Source organism: Onthophagus taurus, chromosome 1 (assembly GCF_036711975.1).
Source record: "Onthophagus taurus isolate NC chromosome 1, IU_Otau_3.0, whole genome shotgun sequence".
Lineage (NCBI taxonomy): Eukaryota > Metazoa > Arthropoda > Insecta > Coleoptera > Scarabaeidae > Onthophagus > Onthophagus taurus.
In genome coordinates, this window is record NC_091966.1 from 819,242 (window position 1) to 841,455 (window position 22,214).

Genomic DNA, 22,214 nt, shown 5'->3' on the forward strand with positions numbered 1-22,214 from the left:
CCGAATGTTTCTAGTTCTCGCTCTAGTGTTAGTTCTAGTTATGCACTAGCACTATCACTAGAACTAACACTAGAGCTGAAACTAGAAAAATTCCGTTTATCCCTGCATCTCTTAAGACGGCTAAACCTGAATGTTTGTACTTTTAGATCTAATGTTAGTTCTAGTGATAATGGTAGGTAGTGCTAGTTAGCATAAAATATCACTGTGTTGCATATTTTTATTGCATTTGTTTCTAGTTTTAGGTCTAGTGTTAGTTCTAGTTTTACACTACCACTATCACTAGAACTCACACAAGACCTAAAACTAAAATCATTCGTGTTTAGCCATCTTGAAATACGTGCGGCTAAATCCGAATGTTTCTAATTCTTGGTCTAGTGTTAGTTCTAGTTTTGCACTAGCATTATCACTAGAACTAACACAAGACCTAGAACCAGAATCATTCGGGTTTAGCCATCGTGAAAAACGTCCAGCTAAATCCGGATATTTCTAGTTCTCGATCTGGTGTTAATTCTAGTTTTGCACTAGCACTATCACTAGAACTAACACTAGAGCTGGAACTAGAAAAATTCCGTTTATCCGTGCGTCTCTTAAGACGGCTAAACCTGAATGTTTGTACTTCTAGATCTAATGTTAGTTCTAGTGACAGTGGTAGGTAGCGTTAGTTAGCATAAAATATCACTGCGTTGCATATTTTTATTGCAAAAAACTAGAACTAAGTTTTACATTAGCACTAACACAAAACTTAGAACTAGAAACATTCCGCTTAGCCGTGCGTCTCTTAAGACGGCAAAACCTGAATGTTTGTATTTTTAGATCTAATGCTAGTTCTAGTGATAGTGGTAGGTAGCGCTAGTTAGCATAAAATATCACTGTGTTGCATATTTTTATTGCACTAAAACTAGAACTAACACTAGCATTAACACAAGACCTAGAACTAGAATCATTCGGTTTTAGCCGTCATTAAGCGAAGTGCGGCTAAATCCGAATGTTTCTAGTTCTCGGTCTAGTGTTCGTTCTAGTTGTGCACTGGCACTATCACTAGAAATAATACTAGACCTAGAACTAGAAACATTCCGTTTAGCCGTGAGTCTCTTAAGACGTTTAAACCTGAATGTTTGTACTTCTAGATCTTATGTTAGTTCTAGTGACAGTGGTAGGTAGCGCTAGTTAGCATAAAATATCACTGTGTTGCATATTTTTATTGCACTAAAACTAGAACTAACACTAGCATTAACACAAGACCTAGAACTAGAATCATTCGGTTTTAGCCGTCATTAAGCGAAGTGCGGCTAAATCCGAATGTTTCTAGTTCTCGGTCTAGTGTTCGTTCTAGTTGTGCACTAGCACTATCACTAGAAATAATATTAGACCTAGAACTAGAAACATTCCGTTTAGCCGTGCGTCTCTTAAGACGTTTAAACCTGAATGTTTGTACTTCTAGACCTTATGTTAGTTCTAGTGACAGTGGTAGGTAGCGCTAGTTAGCATAAAATATCACTGTGTTGCATACTTTTATCGCACTAAAACTAGAACTAACACTAGACCTAGAACTAGAAACATTTCTTCAGACGCACGGCTAAACCCGAATGATTCTAGTTCTAGGTCTTGTGTTAATGCTAGTGTAAAACTAGAACTAACACTAGACCTAGAACTAGAAACATTCGGGTTTAGCCGTCTTAAGAGACGTGTGGCTAAATCCGAATGTTTCTAGTTCTCGGTCTAGTGTTACTCTGGTTATGCACTAGCACTATCACTAGAACTAATACTAGAGCTGGAACTAGAAAAATTCCGTTTATCCGTGCGTCTCTTAAGACGGCTAAACCTGAATGTTTGTACTTTTAGATCTAATGTTAGTTCTAGTGATAATTGTAGGTAGTGCTAGTTAGCATAAAATATCACTGTGTTTCATACTTTTATTGCATTTGTTTCTAGTTCTAGGTCTAGTGTTAGTTCTAGTTTTACACTACCACTATCACTAGAACTCACACAAGACATAAAACTAGAATCATTCGTGTTTAGCCATCTTAAAAGACGTGCGGCAAAATCCGATTGTTTCTTGCTCTCAGTCTAGTGTTAGTTTTAGTTTTGCACTAGCACTATCATTAGAACTAACACAAGACCTAGAACTAGAATCATTCGGGTTTAGCCATCTTGAAAGACGTGCGGCTAAATCCGCATATTTCTAGTTCTCAGTGTAGTGTTAATTCTAGTTTTGCACTAGCACTATCACTAGAACTACCACAAGATTTAGAACCGGAAACATTCGGGTTTAACCGTGCGTCTCTTAAGACGGAATCTCAGAGTTATCATATGGACGTAATCTGTTTCGAAGCAAAACTCTTCCTTTGCAAACTACCCGATTCCTGTACTATTAAGCTGTGTTGTATTTTATGTGGAACAGTGCATAATAGTTTCGTAACTATATGGTATATGTGTATATATGTTTTTTCCATTAACTCATTCTAAGGATTTGCATTTTAATATCATTTACACAAAGATAATTCCTCAAGATAATAAACATTTTCGAGATACATTTCCACATAGTTGTGATCGTCACGACGCCAACCCGCGGCGCCAGCGATAGCGCACAATGCGCCCTGTCGCTTGACAATGGATCCGTTGATGATGTATCGAACCGATCGAGTTACCACCACCTATCCCACTCGCTACCCCATCTCCCAATCCCCCGACCAGCAAAAGCTTCGCTCTAGCTTTCTCACACTGACTCCCTCTGCGCGACCAATATATCAATTAACGGCTCCGGCTAACCACTAGGGCGTGGCGGATACATAACCCATCGATGATGCCTCCCTCCGTATCGAATGGGGTTCGGGGGGAAAACGGGGTGAAGGGATGAATGCGGGCATGAATGTGTGGTGATGGAACTTGATGATGATGATGATGTCGCTGATGATTTGGACGGTCAATGGCGTATCGCGGGAATTATCGCGAATGAGTATGCATGCATGTATGGAGGTCGGGGGTTTTGTGTCTGTCTGTGTATGTCAAAATCAATTATTATTGACGGCGCGAATGAAGCGTCGCACCGGAAATGGCGGATGCAGTGCGGCCAAAACGCGTCGGCTACATCGCGTATTTTGCAGATACGAACATGTGTTGTCTGCTTTTCGTTCTATAACCGTAATTGGTTTATTATGTTAACTAAAGAATAACATTAGAGTCTAAATAAAATACGTTAATAAAGAAACAAGTTATTATTAGTTATAATTCTTGTTTTGTAAAAAGAAGCTGTTGTAAAGAAACGTTTGTCAAAAAGACCTCGAGATTTTAAAATAGCATCATTACGAAATCTTACTAATAAGAGGCATTAATTTAAATCATAACTCTTGTTTACCATAATTGAAATAAGCTTTGATAAGAAACCACCTTTAATTATAAATGTTGGTACATAAAGAGTATTTCTGTTTATATTTCCTAAAAATATTATTATTGTTTACAATGATCGTTAAAGAAATCAATATATCAAAGAAGACATTCTATTGATGCTAAATTAATGTAGATTTATTAGATTCTAAGAGAAAGCAGGATTTGATAGCTATAGCGAATCTGCAATGCCAAAGATTGAGGTCTTTAAAGACGTTTTGACCTAAGGAGTGCATTTCAAATACAAATCTCCAATGCAGATCGTGACCAGAACGAATATCATTTGTATCATTAACAGAAGAAAGATTCGAAATCAAGTATAACTTAAATACAAAGAAATCATCGGATTTCATTTCATATCGAAGGGTCTAACTTAAACAATTACCCAGAATAGCGATCATGAAATTAAAAAACCTATATAATTCCGCTTTTTGGCTAAAATACTGCTGTCACTATCAATAGAATTATCATACCATATTCTGATACATCCAAATCAGCCATGTCCAATTGGCGGCCCACGGGCCGCCTGCGGCCCGATTGCGATTTTTGTGCGGCCCGATAACAAAAAAAGGAAATCGCACAAATTAATATTTAAATTTTAATAATCGATAATACAAATAATTTTTATTACTTGGTCGAATGACGTTTTATAAAACTCCTATATCTTAATATATAAAAATGGAATCTTGTATGTATGTGGGTACCTATATACCGATTTTACTCAGTTATTCCTTGGCCGAATTTCACCAAATTTGGTAAACACATAGCTTAATATATTGGGAAGAACCTTTCATCTTAATTTTTTTGACACCGCCGCCGAGGTGTCGGCAATGACGATGTTAAAAAAATAATTTGCACAATAGCGAATCCCGATGTATGGCGTTTACGAATACAGTAAATACCCCGACCTACGTAAATTCGGAGATACGTAACTGCGAATTTGTCCGTTTTGTCGGGTATTCCCCTGTTTCGCTCAAAAGTGGATTGAATCATAAAATTTTCTAGTCCCTTCAGTTTATGCGAGTTCTTCGTAGAGAGTTGATTAATCACAGAGTTGATAAACTTATTGTTTTAAAAAGGTTGTAAAAATAAAAGTAAGTAATATTTTATTTTAATTTGCAGTCCTACAAAAATTTATTCGTTTCTTTAATTATACCAGAATAAATAAAATTGTCCATAATATTGACGTGCGATGTCGGGTAGGAAGAAAAGAAAACTAGAAGATGAAAACAGACAATTTAAAAATAATTGGGAAGATGACTACTTTTTCTTGCAAGTAAAAAATAATGCTGTGTGCTTAGTTTGTCGTGAAACGATTACTGCTAAAACTTATAACATACGAAGACATTATGAAAAACATACGGAACTTTCTGTATTTTCTGGTGGTGAACGCAAGGCCAAATTACATTTACTTAAAGCTAACTTAAAGTCTCAACAAAATGTGTTTCAAAAACAAAATCAACAATCAAACGACATTGTCAGTACAAGTTTAAAAATTTCTCAAATTATTGCTAAAAAAATGAAACCTTTCTCGGATGGAGAATACATCAAAGAATGTTTAATTGCTGCAGCTGAAGATATTAGCCCGGAAAAAGTTCATATTTATAAACAAATAAGTCTGTCTCATCAAACTGTTGCACGTAGAGTTGATGATATTTCCAATGAAATTTCCCTAAACCTCAATGAACATACCAAACAATTTGTGTACTACTCATTAGCTTTGGAGGAAACAACCGATATCAAGGATACATCACAACTTGCTATATTTATTCGCGGAGTTGATAATAAGCTGAAAGTAACAGAAGAACTCCTTGATCTTGTGAGTCTGAAGGATACAACAACGGGCAAAGATATTAAAGATGCTGTTCTAAAATGCGCGGAAGATCGACAATTAGATTTAAAAAAACTTATTGGTATTACAACCGATGGAGCACCATCAATGATAGGAAAAAACATAGGAGCAGTTACTTTAATTTGCAAACATATTGAAAGCTTGGGACAAAATACATCATTTTTGGATCTATTTATTTGTCATTGTTTTTTACATATAGAAAATCTATGTGCTCAGTCATTAAATATGTCTCACGTGATGTCAGTTGTCATTAATATTATTAACAAAATAAAAAATAATTCATTAAAACACCGCCAGTTTCAAGAATACCTTCGCGAACTGGAGTCCGAGTACTGTGACCTAATATATTACGCCAAAATACGATGGTTGAGTCGTGGAAAATGTTTATTAATTATAATTTATAATTTTGGAACCTCAGGGAAGAAATTAGAATTTTCATGAATGAGAACGGCGAAGACGTTCCACAATTATACGATGAAAAATGGTTGTTGGATTTGTGTTTCTTAATAGATATCACAACTAAATTAAATGAACTAAATCAGAATCTTCAAGGAGAAAATAAATTAATTACGAATTGCTATCAAGACATAAAGACATTCATTGCTAAATTAAAATATTTTCAAAATCAACTGAAATCGAATAATGCCACACATTTCCCTCACTTAAATGATTTCGAAATGGAAAATAAACCCATTTCCGAATATTCGCATAATATTAAAGATTTGCTTGAGGAATTTGAAAAAAGATTTGCCTACCTAGAAAAATTTGAACAAATGTTCAATATTTTTAATTGTCCATTTAATATTGATGTGAATTCAGCTCCAGGTTATTTACAACTGGAACTTATCGATCTGCAGTCCAACTCAGAAATGAAATTAAGGTTTGAGGACATCAATATAGTCGACTTTTATGGAAAATATATCCAGGAAGATAAATTTCCTAATTTGAAAAAATTAGCTATGTGTATTGTGGCAGCAAACGGCACAACATATCTCTGTGAGTCATTTTTTTCTAGATTAAAATTAGTCAAAACCAAAGACCGTAACAGGCTCACCGACGCAAATTTGACGAATCAGTTACGTTGTGCCACAACAAAATTAGAAGTTGATATTAAAAAAATTTCAAATAAAATAAATAAACAAGTTTCACATTAAATATCTGTTGTAATTTACTGAAATACCTATATATTATTGTGTATATCTGTGTACATGCTAGTTTGTGTATACGTATCTCATTTGAGCGCGAGTGTGCGCTAGAATTGAAATTTTCTTGTTCAGGTGGGTGGCGGCCCAGTGCCTTGTACATTCCTAAATTTTGGCCCGAAGAGTAATTTGGGTTGGACATGGCTGATATAAATACTTGGGCATGACGCTGAATGGATAGCTTAGGTGAAAAGTATATGTCAAGAAAAAACACGAGTAACTATACCTTAAATATCGTAAAATGTACCAGTTAGTGGGCAAACTGCTCATTTACAAGCAAATTTTGGTGCCTATCTGGACCTATTATAATTAGCTATGAAAGTGCACTAAACAAAACAATATTGCCATAATATAGAGTTTTCAAAATAAAGCACTTCGAAGTATACTTAATATTCGCCGTGGTAGGTCAACAACGGTGTCAGTAACATCACACAATCCAGCTTTTCGATAAATATGGATTAGTAAGTAGGCTTAAAAGAACAAAATCTTCTAAATCCTAGCCAAGTGACTAAAAATTAAAGATAGCCACTGTCGCTATTTTACCAGTTTAATATTAAGTTGAGGTCCGGAACAAGATGCCCATCTTTATCATTGCACAACGTGATTCTGTGCTTAAACTCCTTTCTTTGCTCATTGAGTTCCGCTGGGTTAGGTTTTTAACCTCTTCATCTATTTGATTTCTAGCAGCCAGATTATCGTCAAGACTCGTATTAAAGCTCTCCCAATTAGTTTTTTTATTGATTAAGGTTGGATTATTCCTTTTTTCTTATTACTGCGTCACTCATTGTTAATACTATAGATGAATGATCAAAACACCAATATTTATAAAAATAGATTTTTTGAATTTATAAAATCAATAAAAACAAGAAAAATGGGAAAGTAGAAGTTACAAAATCATGTTTTAAGGACAAAGAAACCCAACGGAAGGAAAAATATTTCTAAGAAATCGAAGTCTTTCTCAGAAAAATTTCATATAGAACTCACCCAAAAGATTTATACTACTTCCCGTAATAAAATAGAGTGTTACCGGTTTCCTCTTCCATTTCTAATATTTATCGTTATTGATCCCTTTTTATCTCTTTTTAATATTTACTGCTAACTCCAACAAGAAACTTTTATTCCCTTTATTCTTGTACTTTGTAAATGATTGACAAAAAAAAGAACATTTTTGTACAGTTACGTTTTCATAAGAATAAATGCTATTTAAATTGACTGAATCATCGTTAGACGATCAGTTAACACTCTTCACATCCGAACAGTCAGTGATACTTTGACTCGCGTTCCCACCGGTTCGTGTATCACGCACTCGACCAACATGACTTGGCCAATTTGTACCGCAGAAACCGGGTACGCGTCCGCACGCGTCCAACTCAAACACCATCAATTCACGCCCGCAAAACGGTAAACATAGGGCGGAGGCGCCTTTTACATCACCCCGACTCTGGTCCTCAAATTTTATCACTTTTTTTTTATTATTCATTCTCGCCGACTCAGCAAATTAACCTCCCCCTCCGACAATTGCCAGTCATTATAACCGAGAAAGAACCCGAAGCGAATAAAATACTCCATAGCAATTATTGTTAAGGATTTACGAATTTCGAAATTAAATGTATAGAAAAAAATTGATGTGAAACGTGATTTGTTATGGTTGAAGATGTAACAATAATCACCTTAATTGGTTGATGGATGTGGGGTGAGTGGCTCGTGGGAATTTGCTAAAAATCGTGCTGTGTATAGGGAGATCGAAAGGGGGTGGCTGCGCTGGTATCGTGCCCTAATTCGTTAAATGGCTCGGAACATATGCCCGCGACCCCGACTGAGGGCGCAACGTCAACATCTATTTATTATTTTGTAATCTACAACCGTCGATCTACACATCAGTTGGAACCCCTCACGAAACTACCATATCGATATCGATATCATAATTGAATTATATCACGCCCACCTGATTACATTATAAACACTAATCATATATATGTATAAATGTAATAATATATAAAAATGTTATATATATACAGGTATATTTGAGGGGTTATAGGTCTCCTCTTTCTGAATAAAAAATTCTTATAACACAATGTCTCATTCTTTGTCCTTCTTAAGATATGATACGATAAAGTTAAGGGTTCACAACTTTGAGTACTACTGTTTAATGAATTATACTAAGCAGGCTTTGCTTTGCAATTTGTAATTTGTTTCTAGTTTTCTAATTTTGTTGTTTTTAATACATTAAGCAAGTTTATTTATTAAAACATAAATTTTTGTAAATTGTCACATTAAAGAGTGATAAAACAGAAGTGATAAATTTATTCGTATAATGTAAACAACCTCTAAAGAAATATCTCAAAAATGACTTTTATGTGTCAAATTAAAGCTATATACATTAGCAAAGCCTGCTTAGTATAATTCTTTATACAGCAGTACTTAAACTTTCGAACCCTTAACTTTATCGTCTCATATCTTAAGAATGGTAAAGAATGGGACATTGTGTTATAAGAATTTTTTATTCACAAAAAGGGAACCTACAACCCCTCAAATTTTTTCTACTCATACCTGATACACCCTGTATATATATATACACTCTGTATATATATATACAGGGTGGTTTTTAATCGGTAAATGGTATACAGTTTTTAATCGGGAAACTTTACTGGGATATAGTACTTGCCAAAATAACACAAATTTTTTATATAAACATAGGGTCGCAACTCTTTTGTTTTCGAGCAATGAACGATCAAAGTTGAGAAAAAAATTTACATTGTGTTTTGTATTTCGGCTGTAAGTAAACCGTAGAATTTGAAACTTTGTACGTATGTACTACTGGTTAAGACCTTATTTTCAACCATACCTTAAATTTCCCCAGCGCCCTCTAAGGGGCTGAAATTCACCACCTCCTTGATTTTTTTATAACAACTTTTTAACGCTATGGAATGTTAACATAAAAAAATATGGGTTGTAAAGCTCATTCTTTAGTGGTACTTTTTTGTCTCTTTAGTATTTTCCTTTAAAGTTAATAGTTTCCGTGTAAAAAAATAAAATATCGTGCCATGTACTGCTATGTGCCGCCATGTTTAGCTAAAATTATTCGAAAAGTTGGCTCTGAGAACTTGTAAGTTTCATTTACAGTGAATCCCCATAATTATTGCTGGTTATTAATAATTTTTGACGGTTATTAAGCAAGAGTATCAATTTTTTAATATTGTTCAAAACAACGTAATTTGTTCAGACAGGCATTAATGTTATTTATGGTTTTTCTTATGAAAATCACAATTAATTGGTGTTATTTAGTTAGCACTAGATCCTAGTAAGTGCACAACGTTCATAGCCACCTATAAAGAAAAAAAATAGCAGCGCTTTACAGTACAATGTAGCATATTTTATTTTTTTACGCTAAAACTATTATCTTTAAGGAAAAAACTAAAGAGACAAAAAAGCACCAGTAATGAATAAGCTTTACAACCCATATTTTTTTATGTTAATATTCCATGGCGTTAAGAAGTTGTTATAAAAGAATCAAAGGGGCTGTGAATTTCATCCCCTTAGAGGGCGCTGGAGAAATTTGAGGTATGATTGAAAATAAGATATTAACCAATAGTACATACATACAAAATTTCAAATTCTGTGGTTTACTCATACCCGACATAAAAGATATAATGTAAATTTTTTGCTCAACTTTGACAGCTCACAGCTCGAAAACAAAAGAATTGCGACCCTATGTTTATATAAAAAACTTGTGTTATTTTGGCAAGTACTACGTCCTAGTAAAGTTTCCCGATTAAAAACTGAACCACCCTGTATAAATATATTGGTAATGCGTAGTGTTTCACGGATGGAAAAGTATTATTGTGGTCGGTCCGAGATTTCATCCGCTCTTCCTGTTGGTTATATATATACTTTATCTTCCTATATATATTCTTCCTGTCTGTTATATACCGGGTGTCTCCTGTCGGCAGACTCAGGAGACTACGACAACGCACTGAAGATGTCAGGTGAGATCTTGGCGAAATATCTGCCTCTTTCCAAAGGGAACCAACAAGAGGAACGGATGAAATCTCGGACCGACCACAGCATTAACATATACATACAGTGTGTCCCCGGATTGTGTCCCCGTAAGGTATAATTGACGATACATTTTGGAATTCAAATTCCATCTTTTGCAATTAAAGTCTGGATGACATAAAACGAAATATAACCAAGTTTTTCGTCAAATGTCCTCAAAGTACCAAAGTTAACGCAAAAAGTTTGTTAACTGTTGCAGGTAAAGTGGTCTTTCTGGGCAATGTACAACAAAAGTTGATTAAAATAAAATGTTTGTTATGTTAAATTATAGCGATATGCCGAATTTTATTAATGTAGGATATAAAAGCAAAATGCAGATTTTTAAATCATAAGATTAACAAAACATTTTCGATCTAAACTAAATTAACATAAAAGCTTATTCCATGATACCACCACCAACGCTAACACATAATTCAACCCTTTTCCGACATTGTTTATAACTTTTTCTAATATGGTCCAACGGAATTTCTCTAATAACAGTTTCAATTTTTTTTGTTTTAAACGGTCTAAATTGTTATTAAAATTTTCAGAGTACACTTTTTGTTTTACATAACCTTAAAAATAAAAATCCATAATAAATAAATCCGGACTTCTTGGCGCCTATGGTTGCGGATCATATCTACCAGTCCATTTTTTTCGAAATAACGTATTTAAATAATTTCTAATTAAAATGGTCGAATGTGGGCCGCAATGTTTTTATGTTTTTTAAAAAAGTTCTGTCTTTCAAAATTTTGTACCCAAGCCACAAACAATAATCTAAACGTTTTGCTTCATCACCTAATTCGATAGTGTGGTTAAATTTTGGTTTATAATACGACACCTTACCATAATCCATTGCGTTCGTTACTGCAACAATCGACACCGCATCATGTTCATCTAAAAGCTTTTTTTCCTTCCTTTTATTTTCCACATTGCCCGTTTCCGAAAATTTTTTAACAACTCTCTTAATTGTTTTTTTATCTACTAAAAATCCAAATTTTTCCTCAAATTGCCTTAAAACTGCATTGTAACTAATGTTCCCCAATCCATAGCAGTGCACTATAAATATTTTATATTGTAATTAATATTTGACAATAGGCTAAAGCTAAGCTATCAAATGATAATTGTTAGTTCACTCAGGTCATTTGTTTTTATTGTAAAACAAAAAACTCATTTTTTCTTTTATATGCTAAATTAATAAAATTCGGCATATCGCTATAATCTAATATAACAAACATTTTATTTTAATCAACTTTTGTTGTACATTGCTCAGAAAGACCACTTTACCTGCAATGGTTAACAAACTTCTTGCGTTAACTTTGGTACTTTTAGGATATTTGACGTAAAACTTGGTTATATTTCGTTTTATGACATCCAGACTTTAATTGCAAAAGATGTAATTTGAATTCAAAAATTTATCGTCAATTATACCTTACGGGGACACAATCCGGGGACACACTGTATATTCTGCGTCTTCAGACGCATGGCTAAACCTGAATATTTCTAGTTCTAGGTCTAGTGTTAGTGCTAGTTCAATGTAGATATACAACAATCAAACATTAAATAACAAAACTAAAAGTAGAACTAACTAGGTCTAGTGTTAGTTTTAGTGCTGGAACTAAAACTACAACTAACACGCGTCTCTTAAGACTGCCAAACCGGAATGTTTCTAGTTCTAGGTCTAGTGTTAGTGCTAGTTCAATGTAGATATACAACAATCTAACACTGAATAACAACTAACACTAGCACTGTTACTATGTAGAACTAATACTATACCTAAAACTAGAATCATTTGATTTTAGCCGCACGTCTCTAAAGACGGCTAAACCCTACACTAGATAACTTACATTATCAATACTTAATATTAACTTATTTTACCACTACACTAGAACCAACATTAGACCTACAACGAGAAACATTCGGGTTTAGCCGTTCGTCTCATAAATCGTCGCTAAACCCAAATGATTATAGTTCTAGGTATAGTGTTAGTTCTAGATAGTACCAGTGCTAGTATAAAACTAGAACTAACACTAGACCTAGGACGAGAAACATTCGCGATTAGCCATGCATCTGAAGACGCACTGAAACTTTCTAGTTCTAGGTCTAATGTTAGTTCTAGTTTTAGTTCAATTTTTTTTTACAACATGATAGTGTCTATAAAATAAAGTAAATATGCAGTGATATTTCATGCTAATCTTAATATGATATGTATGTTAAATTGTAGTTTGACGATAGCCTATGTTATGATATCAAACTATAGGATAATAATTATTGAAAATATTTCGAATTTTTAGAAAATCCTATTTAAAATATTGATTTTGTGTACTATTTCCGGTCGACTTAAAGTGACGATCATCTTGAAAATATTTTAGATCGAAGATAGGGATGAACATCCCATACAAACAAAATTTCAGAAACGTAGATGCAATGAAACCAAAACCAAACAGGATGTTGGTGACTTTTTGGCAGACACTGTATACGAATAGTACATTTTTGGAAATTTTTTCTTTATCATCGATAAAATGTAGCTGTCAATAGGTCGACCTCATATTATCAACAACGGAGAGCAAACGGTGGCGTTGGTGGCGGCTACCGGTGGGGGCGTCGGAGGGCTCCGCGCTCAAATTGATAGTGACGCGCTTCCGGTATCTAATTGACGTGTGCGCCGTGATTGATGTCGAACGTCCGGTCGCCATGTTGGATCCAAGCGTTTAATTGCGAACGCCCCGCCCTCCCCGCCGCCCGATCGCCCGCTACGCCGCAGGCGGAGGCCGATTGTTTTCCAAAATCGGCTCGGCAGTGATTTGTGGCGGCGATAGCCGACCGCGATTCCAGATCTGGCGGCTTCGAACACTGCTGGTTCGTGGTTTTTGATATCGCAAGAGGGTTTTTTTAACCGAATCCCGAAAGCTTTTGTGCCATGTGACGTTATTGTATTTTGTGAGTGGGATTGGTTTTTATGTCAATTCTATGGGGGAGGTCTTTTTCGTCAAAAAAAAATAGTCTTTAATTTAGACATTTTGAAAGATTCTAAATAAATAGTCAACATGCCCAACGACACAAATTCAATATCCCGTACAAAATAAAAGACGGCGACTTTTACGCCCACCTAGACGTACAGACATCCGGTCCACTAAGGAATACATGAATATATACATGAATATATACATGCATAAACGCACGTGATCCAGTAATAAGGGTTCCGCCACCACCCAACACTCCCCGCAGCCAAGATTCTTATTAGAACCCTCCCAAAGGAAGGGAAACCCTTTTGAATAAAACAAACAAATCGGCCGTGTTACGACGCTACTTAACACGTGTTTTTCCACTGTAACTTCGCGGATTATCATCACTTTAATATCGCCACCATTCCACTGTTATCACGCCCTCCCCTAAACTCGGGGAGTTTCGACTAGAATACTAGATTTACTAACCGGGGTGGCGTAACCGTTGTCGTTGATTAATAGACCTTCGGTCTCTCCACGTTTGACAGTCGAGACATTTCAAGGGGGTGGAATACGGCTAGAACGTAGAAGGATGTAAAAGGGGGTGCGTAATCTGATAACAAAACGATTCCAAAGTTCGTCTATGCCGTTAAGTCAAAAGGGAGGGTCGCTGGTACGAGCAGAGTTTTCGTATTCAATTAGGGGTTGCTGGTTGTTATCTTGTTTTTGTTAGTTATGTTGGAATCTTTTTTTATCTTGTATTTTGTCGTGAAAGTAATTTTTAATTTTATGGAATTTTTTCGTGTCTGTTGTAGGGTCAGACAGAAATGACAAATCATCGCACAATCATCTCAGTTCTACTGCCAAATCTTATAATAGTATCACGGAGAGTTTGAGTAGAAGTAAATGTGGTAAGTAATGTTTTAAATTATAAATTTTGAAACTTAATTTAATAATCAAATCAGTTGTTTATATAGTTTTGAACTTATTATGACGTGAAGTGTTTACATGAATTCTTTATTACAAATTAAGCAACAATAATGAAATGACAAAAAGTTGATAAGAATTTATTAAAAAAATAATTCTTACTCAATCACACCGTTGATGTTGTATACACTGATCTATCCAAAGCCTTTGATCTGATTGACCATAGAATTCTCTTGTATAAATTGAGCTCTTTCGGATTTGTTCCTTCAGCAATTCAACTTCTGGCTTTTTATTTGCAACATAGAAAATGTTATGTTGCTTACAATGGATATTTTTCTAATGAGTTCACTCTTACCTCAGGGGTTCCACAGGGATCAAATTTGGGCCCTCTATTATTTGTTCTTTTCATAAATGACTTACTTCTAAAAATTGATAGTCGGATATTGGGATATGCTGATGATATCAAGATCTATGCCGAAGTCTCATCGGTGGCAGATGTAGATAAGCTGCAGCACAACTTAAATACAATAGTGCAATGGTGTAAGACCTACAAACTTAACCTTAATATAGATAAATGTTGTGTACTTACTTATAGCCGATGCTCGTCACCATGTATACAGGATGTCCCGTTAAGCGTACTGAGCGGCTGTATCTCAACAACAGTAAGGCCTAGAGGTTTGGGAAAAAAATCCTTATAAGCAAAGTGGGCAAGAGAAATAGCTGGAAATTATTTTGAACTTCGTAATTCGACCGCTAGGGGGCGTAACTGCCATAGAGAAACATAAAATTCCCTCTATCTCAGAAAGTTAGACGATGAGCTATAACTTTGACAACATCATTTAGTAGCTTGGATAATACCGCATCGCTTTTGTTTTGCGATATTTCTCATATCTGTCATAATAAGGGAGGGGGAGGCCAATGCGTTTTCAAATGTTTACATTTTAATATCTCCTGGACCATTCAACCGATTTGAATATTTTTGGTCTTGTTTGAAAGAGCATTTCATGCTCTTTTAAAAGATATTTTCCGTAAGACCGCTTGGTTTAAAACAAATAAGCTAGAGGGCGTTATCTGCAGCGGTTACATATGTTTGTGATTTTTAAAAAAAAGTTAAATGGAACGATACTATTTACTTGACAGACCGTTAATCACCATAAAATTTGCTAAATATTAGTGAAAACCGCATCTCGATATCTCCATCCATTCTCGAATTATAAAAGAAAATGTTAAAAATTCGTATATCTTAATCGGATCAAGTTACCTTAAGAAACAAATAAGAGAGAACAATAATTTTATTATCTAGAACCTTCCTTCACACTTTATCCAAGCTTAGAACTGCTTCAAAACTACTTTTTAGGCGTGTTGAAAAGCCAACGGATCAATGAAACATCTACAATGATAATAAAACAAAATAAATCAAAACACTTAGAATAACTTAAATTTTTGTCAAAAATAACTCACTAATGTGCGAAATGCCTTCCATAAACCTCGATGCATTTATTTAATCTAGTTTCGACGAAAAAAAAACGCTGCTTAAGCCTCGGCCCTGGACACGTTTCTACTGGTATTTAGTGTTTTGTCATATTTTCCCTGGTTATTGGTTTTTTTTGAAGTCAGGTTGTTTAATCTACCCAATAGATAAAGGGGTGAAAGCAATGTGGGTTTTGCTCGAACCAAGAATGCATATTATGCAAGTTTACATCAGCTTGTGGACAGATGCTTCATGCATCCATAGCATTTGTGATAAAAGGTTTGGATTTGCCCAAATGATATTTAAAAGTCAATGGTAATAGTTCAGTCTGTTATCATAATCGGTATCTGTTAAGGCCTGATGTAAAACAACGTGGTGAAGATATTATTCTCTTGAGAACTCTTGTGGATAATTGTTTTCGGAGTTCCCAGATTATGAGGGATCACATTGCGCACCAATGTGATTTACGAATTCATAGAGATGTCTGAATGGGTTACACGTTGCCAGTTTTCCGTAATCGCTAAGTCAATCTTAAAAACACTTCTAGAGAAAAATCTCTTTCTTTGTCGTAATTGCATTGCACATTTTTGCCATTCAGTTGTATCGTATTCGAAACATTGAAAATAAATCATCATACGCTCTATCATATGCTTCTGCGTTAGTAAATGACATGTTTACAGTTACCATGGTTATGGGATTTGTTTTTCTCGATGAGGTAACTGGATCCGATTGATGGCACTCGAGTTTTTAACATTTTCTTCTATAATTCGAGAACGGGTGGCGATATCGAGATGCGGTTTTCACTAAAATTTAGCAAATTTGAAGGTGACTAAGGGTCTGAGAAGTAAATAGTATCGTTCCATTTAACTTTTCTTCAAAAATTACAAAAATATGTAATCGCTGCAGATAACGTCCTCTAGCTCATTTGTTTTAAAACGAACGGCCTTACTGAAAATATCTTCAAAAAAAGCATAAAATGCTTTTTCAAACAATACCGAAAATATTCAAATCGGTTGAATGGTCTAGGAGATATTAAAATGTAAACATATGAAAACGCATTGGCCTCCCCCTTCCTTATTATGACAGATATAAGAAATATCGTAAAACAAAAGCGATGCGGTATTATCCAAGCTATTAAATGATGTTGTCAAAGTTATAGCTCATCGTTTAAGTTTCTGAGATAGCGGGAACTTTATGTTTCTCAATGGCAGTTACGCCCCCTAGCGGTCGAATTACGAACTTCAAAATAATTTCCAGCTATTTCTCTTGGTCACTTTGCTTATAAGGGTTCTTTTCCCAAACCTCTAGGTCTTACCGTTCTAGAGATACAGCCGCTCCGTACGCTTAACGGGACACCCTGTATATCCTTACAATATTGCTGGCAGCACTTTAAGTCGTGTTGAGGAGTACAGGGATTTGAGGGTCCTCTTTGATGCAAGTCTTAATTTTAAAACACATATCAATAATGTGTGTTCGGAGGCCTTTAGGTCCCTAGGTTGTGTGATGCGTATGTCTAAATATTTCACAAGTGTCATCTTATTAAAGACCTTGTATTGTGCTTACGTTCTGAGTAAGTTAGAATACGCTTGCCTGATTTGGAGTCCCTTATATGCGTGTGAGTTCTTAAGCCTTGATCGAGTCCATCGTAGATTCTTAAAATTTCTTTCTTACAAATTTGATGGAATTTACCCTGAGCGAGGTATACCACAAAATGATTTGCTTGCACGACACAATATGGTTTCCTTGATGGACAGAAGAAACGCGTTTTATGAAAGGTTTCTACAAAGGCTTATCGAATATAACATCGATTGGCCTTTCATTCTTGAGCGACTAGGGTTTGTTGTTCCAACGAGTAAGTCAAGATATAGCTGCGTATTCGTCATTCCTTATGCTAGAACACACATTATAAGACGGGCGTCAACATACACTCTCTGTAAAGTGGGCAACAGGATTCCAGACAATCAGTGATCACCTACATGTAAATTCACTTATTTAGTTTTTATTTTTATTTTCTTTATAATTCGGTCAAATGTTAATATTGTATTATTACATTATGTAATATACAGTGTGTCCCGGGATAGGTGAAACGACTCTTATAAAAGGTAAATTTTTTTCGATATTAATTGGGATTTTTTGGGGTTTAGCCCTGCTTGATTAAAAAGTAATTTTGAACATATTATCAATTCTTAAAAAACAACTGAGCCTTGACAGTGAAAGAAAAACTCTTTTTGTAGCAGGCAAAGTACCTTTTCTGTTTACAGTACGTGAAAGTATACTAAGAAGTTTTGTTCAGAATGAAAAATTATGGCCATACACAAATTTTCGGAATGATCGACCTACTTTGATAAAAATCCATATCAAACAATTTTATTTCTAACAAAGACTGCCATGGAAAAACAAAATTGCTTTTCTGTCAATGCTAATCTGTCAAACTGTAATTTAGTAAACTTAAAGTGTTTTTTAAATACAATGTTAAGTGTTATGGAATCGGGGAAAACCTGATAAATATGGTTATTGCTTTATTTAGTGAAAAATTTCCAAATACTAGATTTCAAAGTAGTACTTGTTGGCGTTTAATCAAAAGATTTCTTACAGCAGGAAGTGTTCACTATAAGAAAAAAAAATTATGATGAAACTGATTTGAAACTGAGTTAACTATGAATAACTGTTTTCTTTTGTGGGCGAACACACACTTAATTTTTGGTGAACATTTTAAGAACGATTTGTTTATTTCTCCCGAACAATCTGAATCTCAAAACAAAAAATTGTAATAAAGTACTAGTATTGACGAAAATAATAAACAAATTTGACGAAAATTTGCGTATGGATATAACTTTTCATTCTGAATAAAATTTCTTAGTAACATTTTAGCATACTGTAAACAGAAAAGGCACTTTACCTGACACACAAGTTTTTTAAAACTTGAAAATATGTTCAAAAATAATGTTTTAAACAAGGAAGGCCAAACCCCAAAAGATGACAATTAATATCAAAAAAATTTTACATCTTATAAGAGTCGTTTCACCTATTCGGGGACACACTGTATATTGTTATCCTTTTTTGGGCTATACCTGTTGGGTAATAAAGGAATATTATTATTATTGTTATTATTATAATCATGTAAGCTTTATTCTAAAGTCAAGTTCATCTTCTTCTGATACTTTTTCTTTCTTCAATCTTCAGTCATCGATTGATCTTTCTTCTCCTTTTGACTCCTTATAAATCTGCTATCCCTTCTCACTTCGCGTATCGCCCTAACCTATGCTTTTATTTCTCGTTTCTTTCCTAAAAGTTTTTATTTCGTTCCTACGGCTAAACCCGGATGTTTGTAATTCTAGGTCTATTGTTAGTTCTACTTTTTGTTCCATAAAAATATACCACAATTTAACGCTGAATAACAATTAAAACTAGAACTAACACTAGACCTAGAACTAGAAACATTCGGATTTAGCCGCACGTCTCTCAAGACAGCTAAACCCGAATAATTCTAGTTCTAGGTCTTGTGTTGGTTCTAATGATAGTGCTGTTGCAAAACTAGAACTAACACTAGACCTAGAACTAGAAAGTTTCGGGTTTAGCCGTACGTCTTCAGATATCTTATGCTAACTAGCGCTACCTAGCACTGTCTCTGGAACTATCACTTGAACTAGAACTAGAAACATTCAGGTTTAGCCGTCTTAAGAGACGCATAGCTAAACCCGAATGGTTCTAGTTCTAGGTCTAGTGTTAGTTCTACTTTTCGTTCAATAAAAATATATCACAATCTCACGCTGAATAACAATTAAAACAAGAACTAACACTAGACCTACATCTAGAAACATTCGGATTTAGCAGCACGTCTTTCAAGACGGCTAAACCCGAATGATTCTAGTTCTAGGTCTTATGTTAGTTTTAGTAACAGTGCTAGTGCAAAACTAGAACTAACACTAGATCGAGAACTAGAAACATTCGGATTTAGCCGTACGTCTCTCAAGACGGCTAAACCCGAATGATTCTAGTTCTAGGTCTTATGTTAGTTTTAGTAACAGTGCTAGTGCAATACTAGAACTAACACTAGATCGAGAACTAGAAACATTCGGATTTAGCCGCACGTCTCTCAAGACGGCTAAACCCGAATGATTCTAGTTGTAGATCTTATGTTAGTTTTAGTAACAGTGCTAGTGCAATACTAGAACTAACACAAGATCGAGAACTAGAAACATTCGGATTTAGCCGCACGTCTCTCAAGACGGCTAAACCCGGATGATTCCAGTTCTAGGTCTTATGTTAGTTTTAGTAACAGTGCTAGTGCAAAACTAGAACTAACACTAGACCTAGAACTAGAAAGTTTCGGAGTTAGCCGTTTCGTCTTATGCTAACTAGCGCTACCCACCACTGTCACTAGTCTAGTGTTAGTTCTAGTTTTACACTTGCACTATCATGAGAACTAACACAAGACTCACTGTATATGACTCCATTAATAACTCCGTCATACACTATATTTCCATATGATTACCTTTTTTACATATTGTTCATCTTATTCTTGTCTCCTTCATCCCTTTATTCCGATTTAATATTAGACAGTCATCTTATAAATATTCATAACTTAATTCTCATAATCATTTCAATGACATATTCTGCGCTGATCGCCTTTTTTGGAAACTTATCATAGTTATAACTTAGGTTCTCACTTCTTCTTCCATTTCTCTTTGAAGACCCAACACAATTATATTAATATTGAGTCTTATCGAGTCGGTCACTCTCTCTAAATTATCTTTTTTGTTAGGCGTGCTGATTAACATAAAGTAATAAAGTGGTGGTGCTCTTCCTCCACTTGCTACTGCTTATGCCAATGATGATTCATGTTGATTTTCCAGATTAATTATTGACATTAATTGATATTCCTTCGCTCTCGATTAATAACTTAAAACCAGTAAATTTTCCCTCGAATTAAATCAATTTATCAATTTCCTTAATGTAGAGACAATAGACCTTATTAATTATTGATGCCGTAGTTATGTTTATCTTCAAACTGGGTTTTCTTTTATCACTACATTCCTCAAACCATTTTAAAATTTTTAAATTGAAATTTATTTAACTTAATCTATCTTTAATTTTCTAAATGAAGCGGTGTTTAACAACGGTCTCGATTGAATCTAATTACTATTAAATTACAACATAACCCATGAATTAAAGTCACGCTAGACTTGGATCTACATAAATTTTCTGAGGATGTAATCAAAACCGTCATTTAATATTCTGCTCATAAATGTATAAAAAGTTTGGTTAAATTTTAATTTATTTGTTATTACTTGAAAAAATTTTTATTGAAACGTCAAGAAAATTATTCATACCTCCACCGTTTCACAATCGCGGAGAGAAAATACTTGGAAAGGAAGCCATTTCAGTCCCGGTCCTTCCTTTTATGCTTCCCGGCCATTCCGTCTCTTCCGCACGGTCGTTTAGGCCTTCGGAACGCCGCGACCCTTAATTTTCTTCCAACAATAAAAAAGCGAACAATTACCGTGCCCCCGAGCCACCCGTCTCTCCGGACTTAGGACGCTTTTTCTCACCCCACCCGGGAATTTCTTTTTTTATGTATTCCGGTCGCTTCTTTTGCATAACGACTCCGGCCCACCCCAGCAGTTCGCCGAACAAAGAAGTCAACGCGGCATCTTGCCTCGGAGGGCGAAGTTCGCGGACCGCTGCCCTCGAGGGCAATACATTCGCCCTAACTATAACTAATACTCTGTATTTCCGGACTGGAATGGTGGGACGCACGTTCCTGCCGTCGCTTCCTGTTTCGTAGCGTACCGGCTACGACGACGGTTAAGTCGCGAGATTAACCCCTTGGTTATCTTAACTGAGTTATCGTCGTTGTAGAGAAAAATAATGTTTCGAGTTTAGATACCTCTAAAAATATTATAAGATATATATTATTTAACAATTCTTTTCTTTTTGGTGGAGGAGCCGGTTAAAACAATAAAATTTAAATCACTACTTTTATAAATTTTTTGGTAATACAGATCTCTATAAGTTACCTCGTAACAAATCGATTTCTACCCCTAAATAGTTAGGATACAACCCTCCGAGTTCGCTTTCGTTCTACCAACCCCAATTTATTGTTTGCGTTTCAACTCTTGTGTACGAGATGGCGCCTTTTATATTCAGCTTGTGCATATAGATGTCGCTATCTGACTTCTTTCTGTATTACATATACATAAAAACCAATAAGAATTTAATATGAAATTTAACAATTTTTTTTTAATAATTTTTTCCTGCAAGTTTTAATAATATCACCCTATATTTTTTATAATGTATCATAAACTAGAATCTTTTAGGTTCAATTTAACATAAATATCATATCATGATTCTTAAAAATACAGTCGATATGATTTCTTGAAAATTCGTATTATTTT

At 34.9% G+C, this 22,214-nt stretch overlaps 1 protein-coding gene across 2 annotated transcripts in view; it reads left to right on the top strand.

Annotated features, from left to right (window-relative positions):
- Positions 1–22,214, top strand: part of LOC111417964 (DNA-binding protein D-ETS-3) — an 80,831-nt gene that overhangs the window by 11,319 nt on the left and 47,298 nt on the right. For both annotated transcript variants that reach the window (XM_023050398.2, XM_023050397.2), the window contains exon 4: positions 14,234–14,329. In XM_023050398.2, the coding sequence (XP_022906166.1) occupies positions 14,234–14,329 (96 nt within the window). The remainder of the gene's footprint in view (positions 1–14,233; positions 14,330–22,214) is intronic.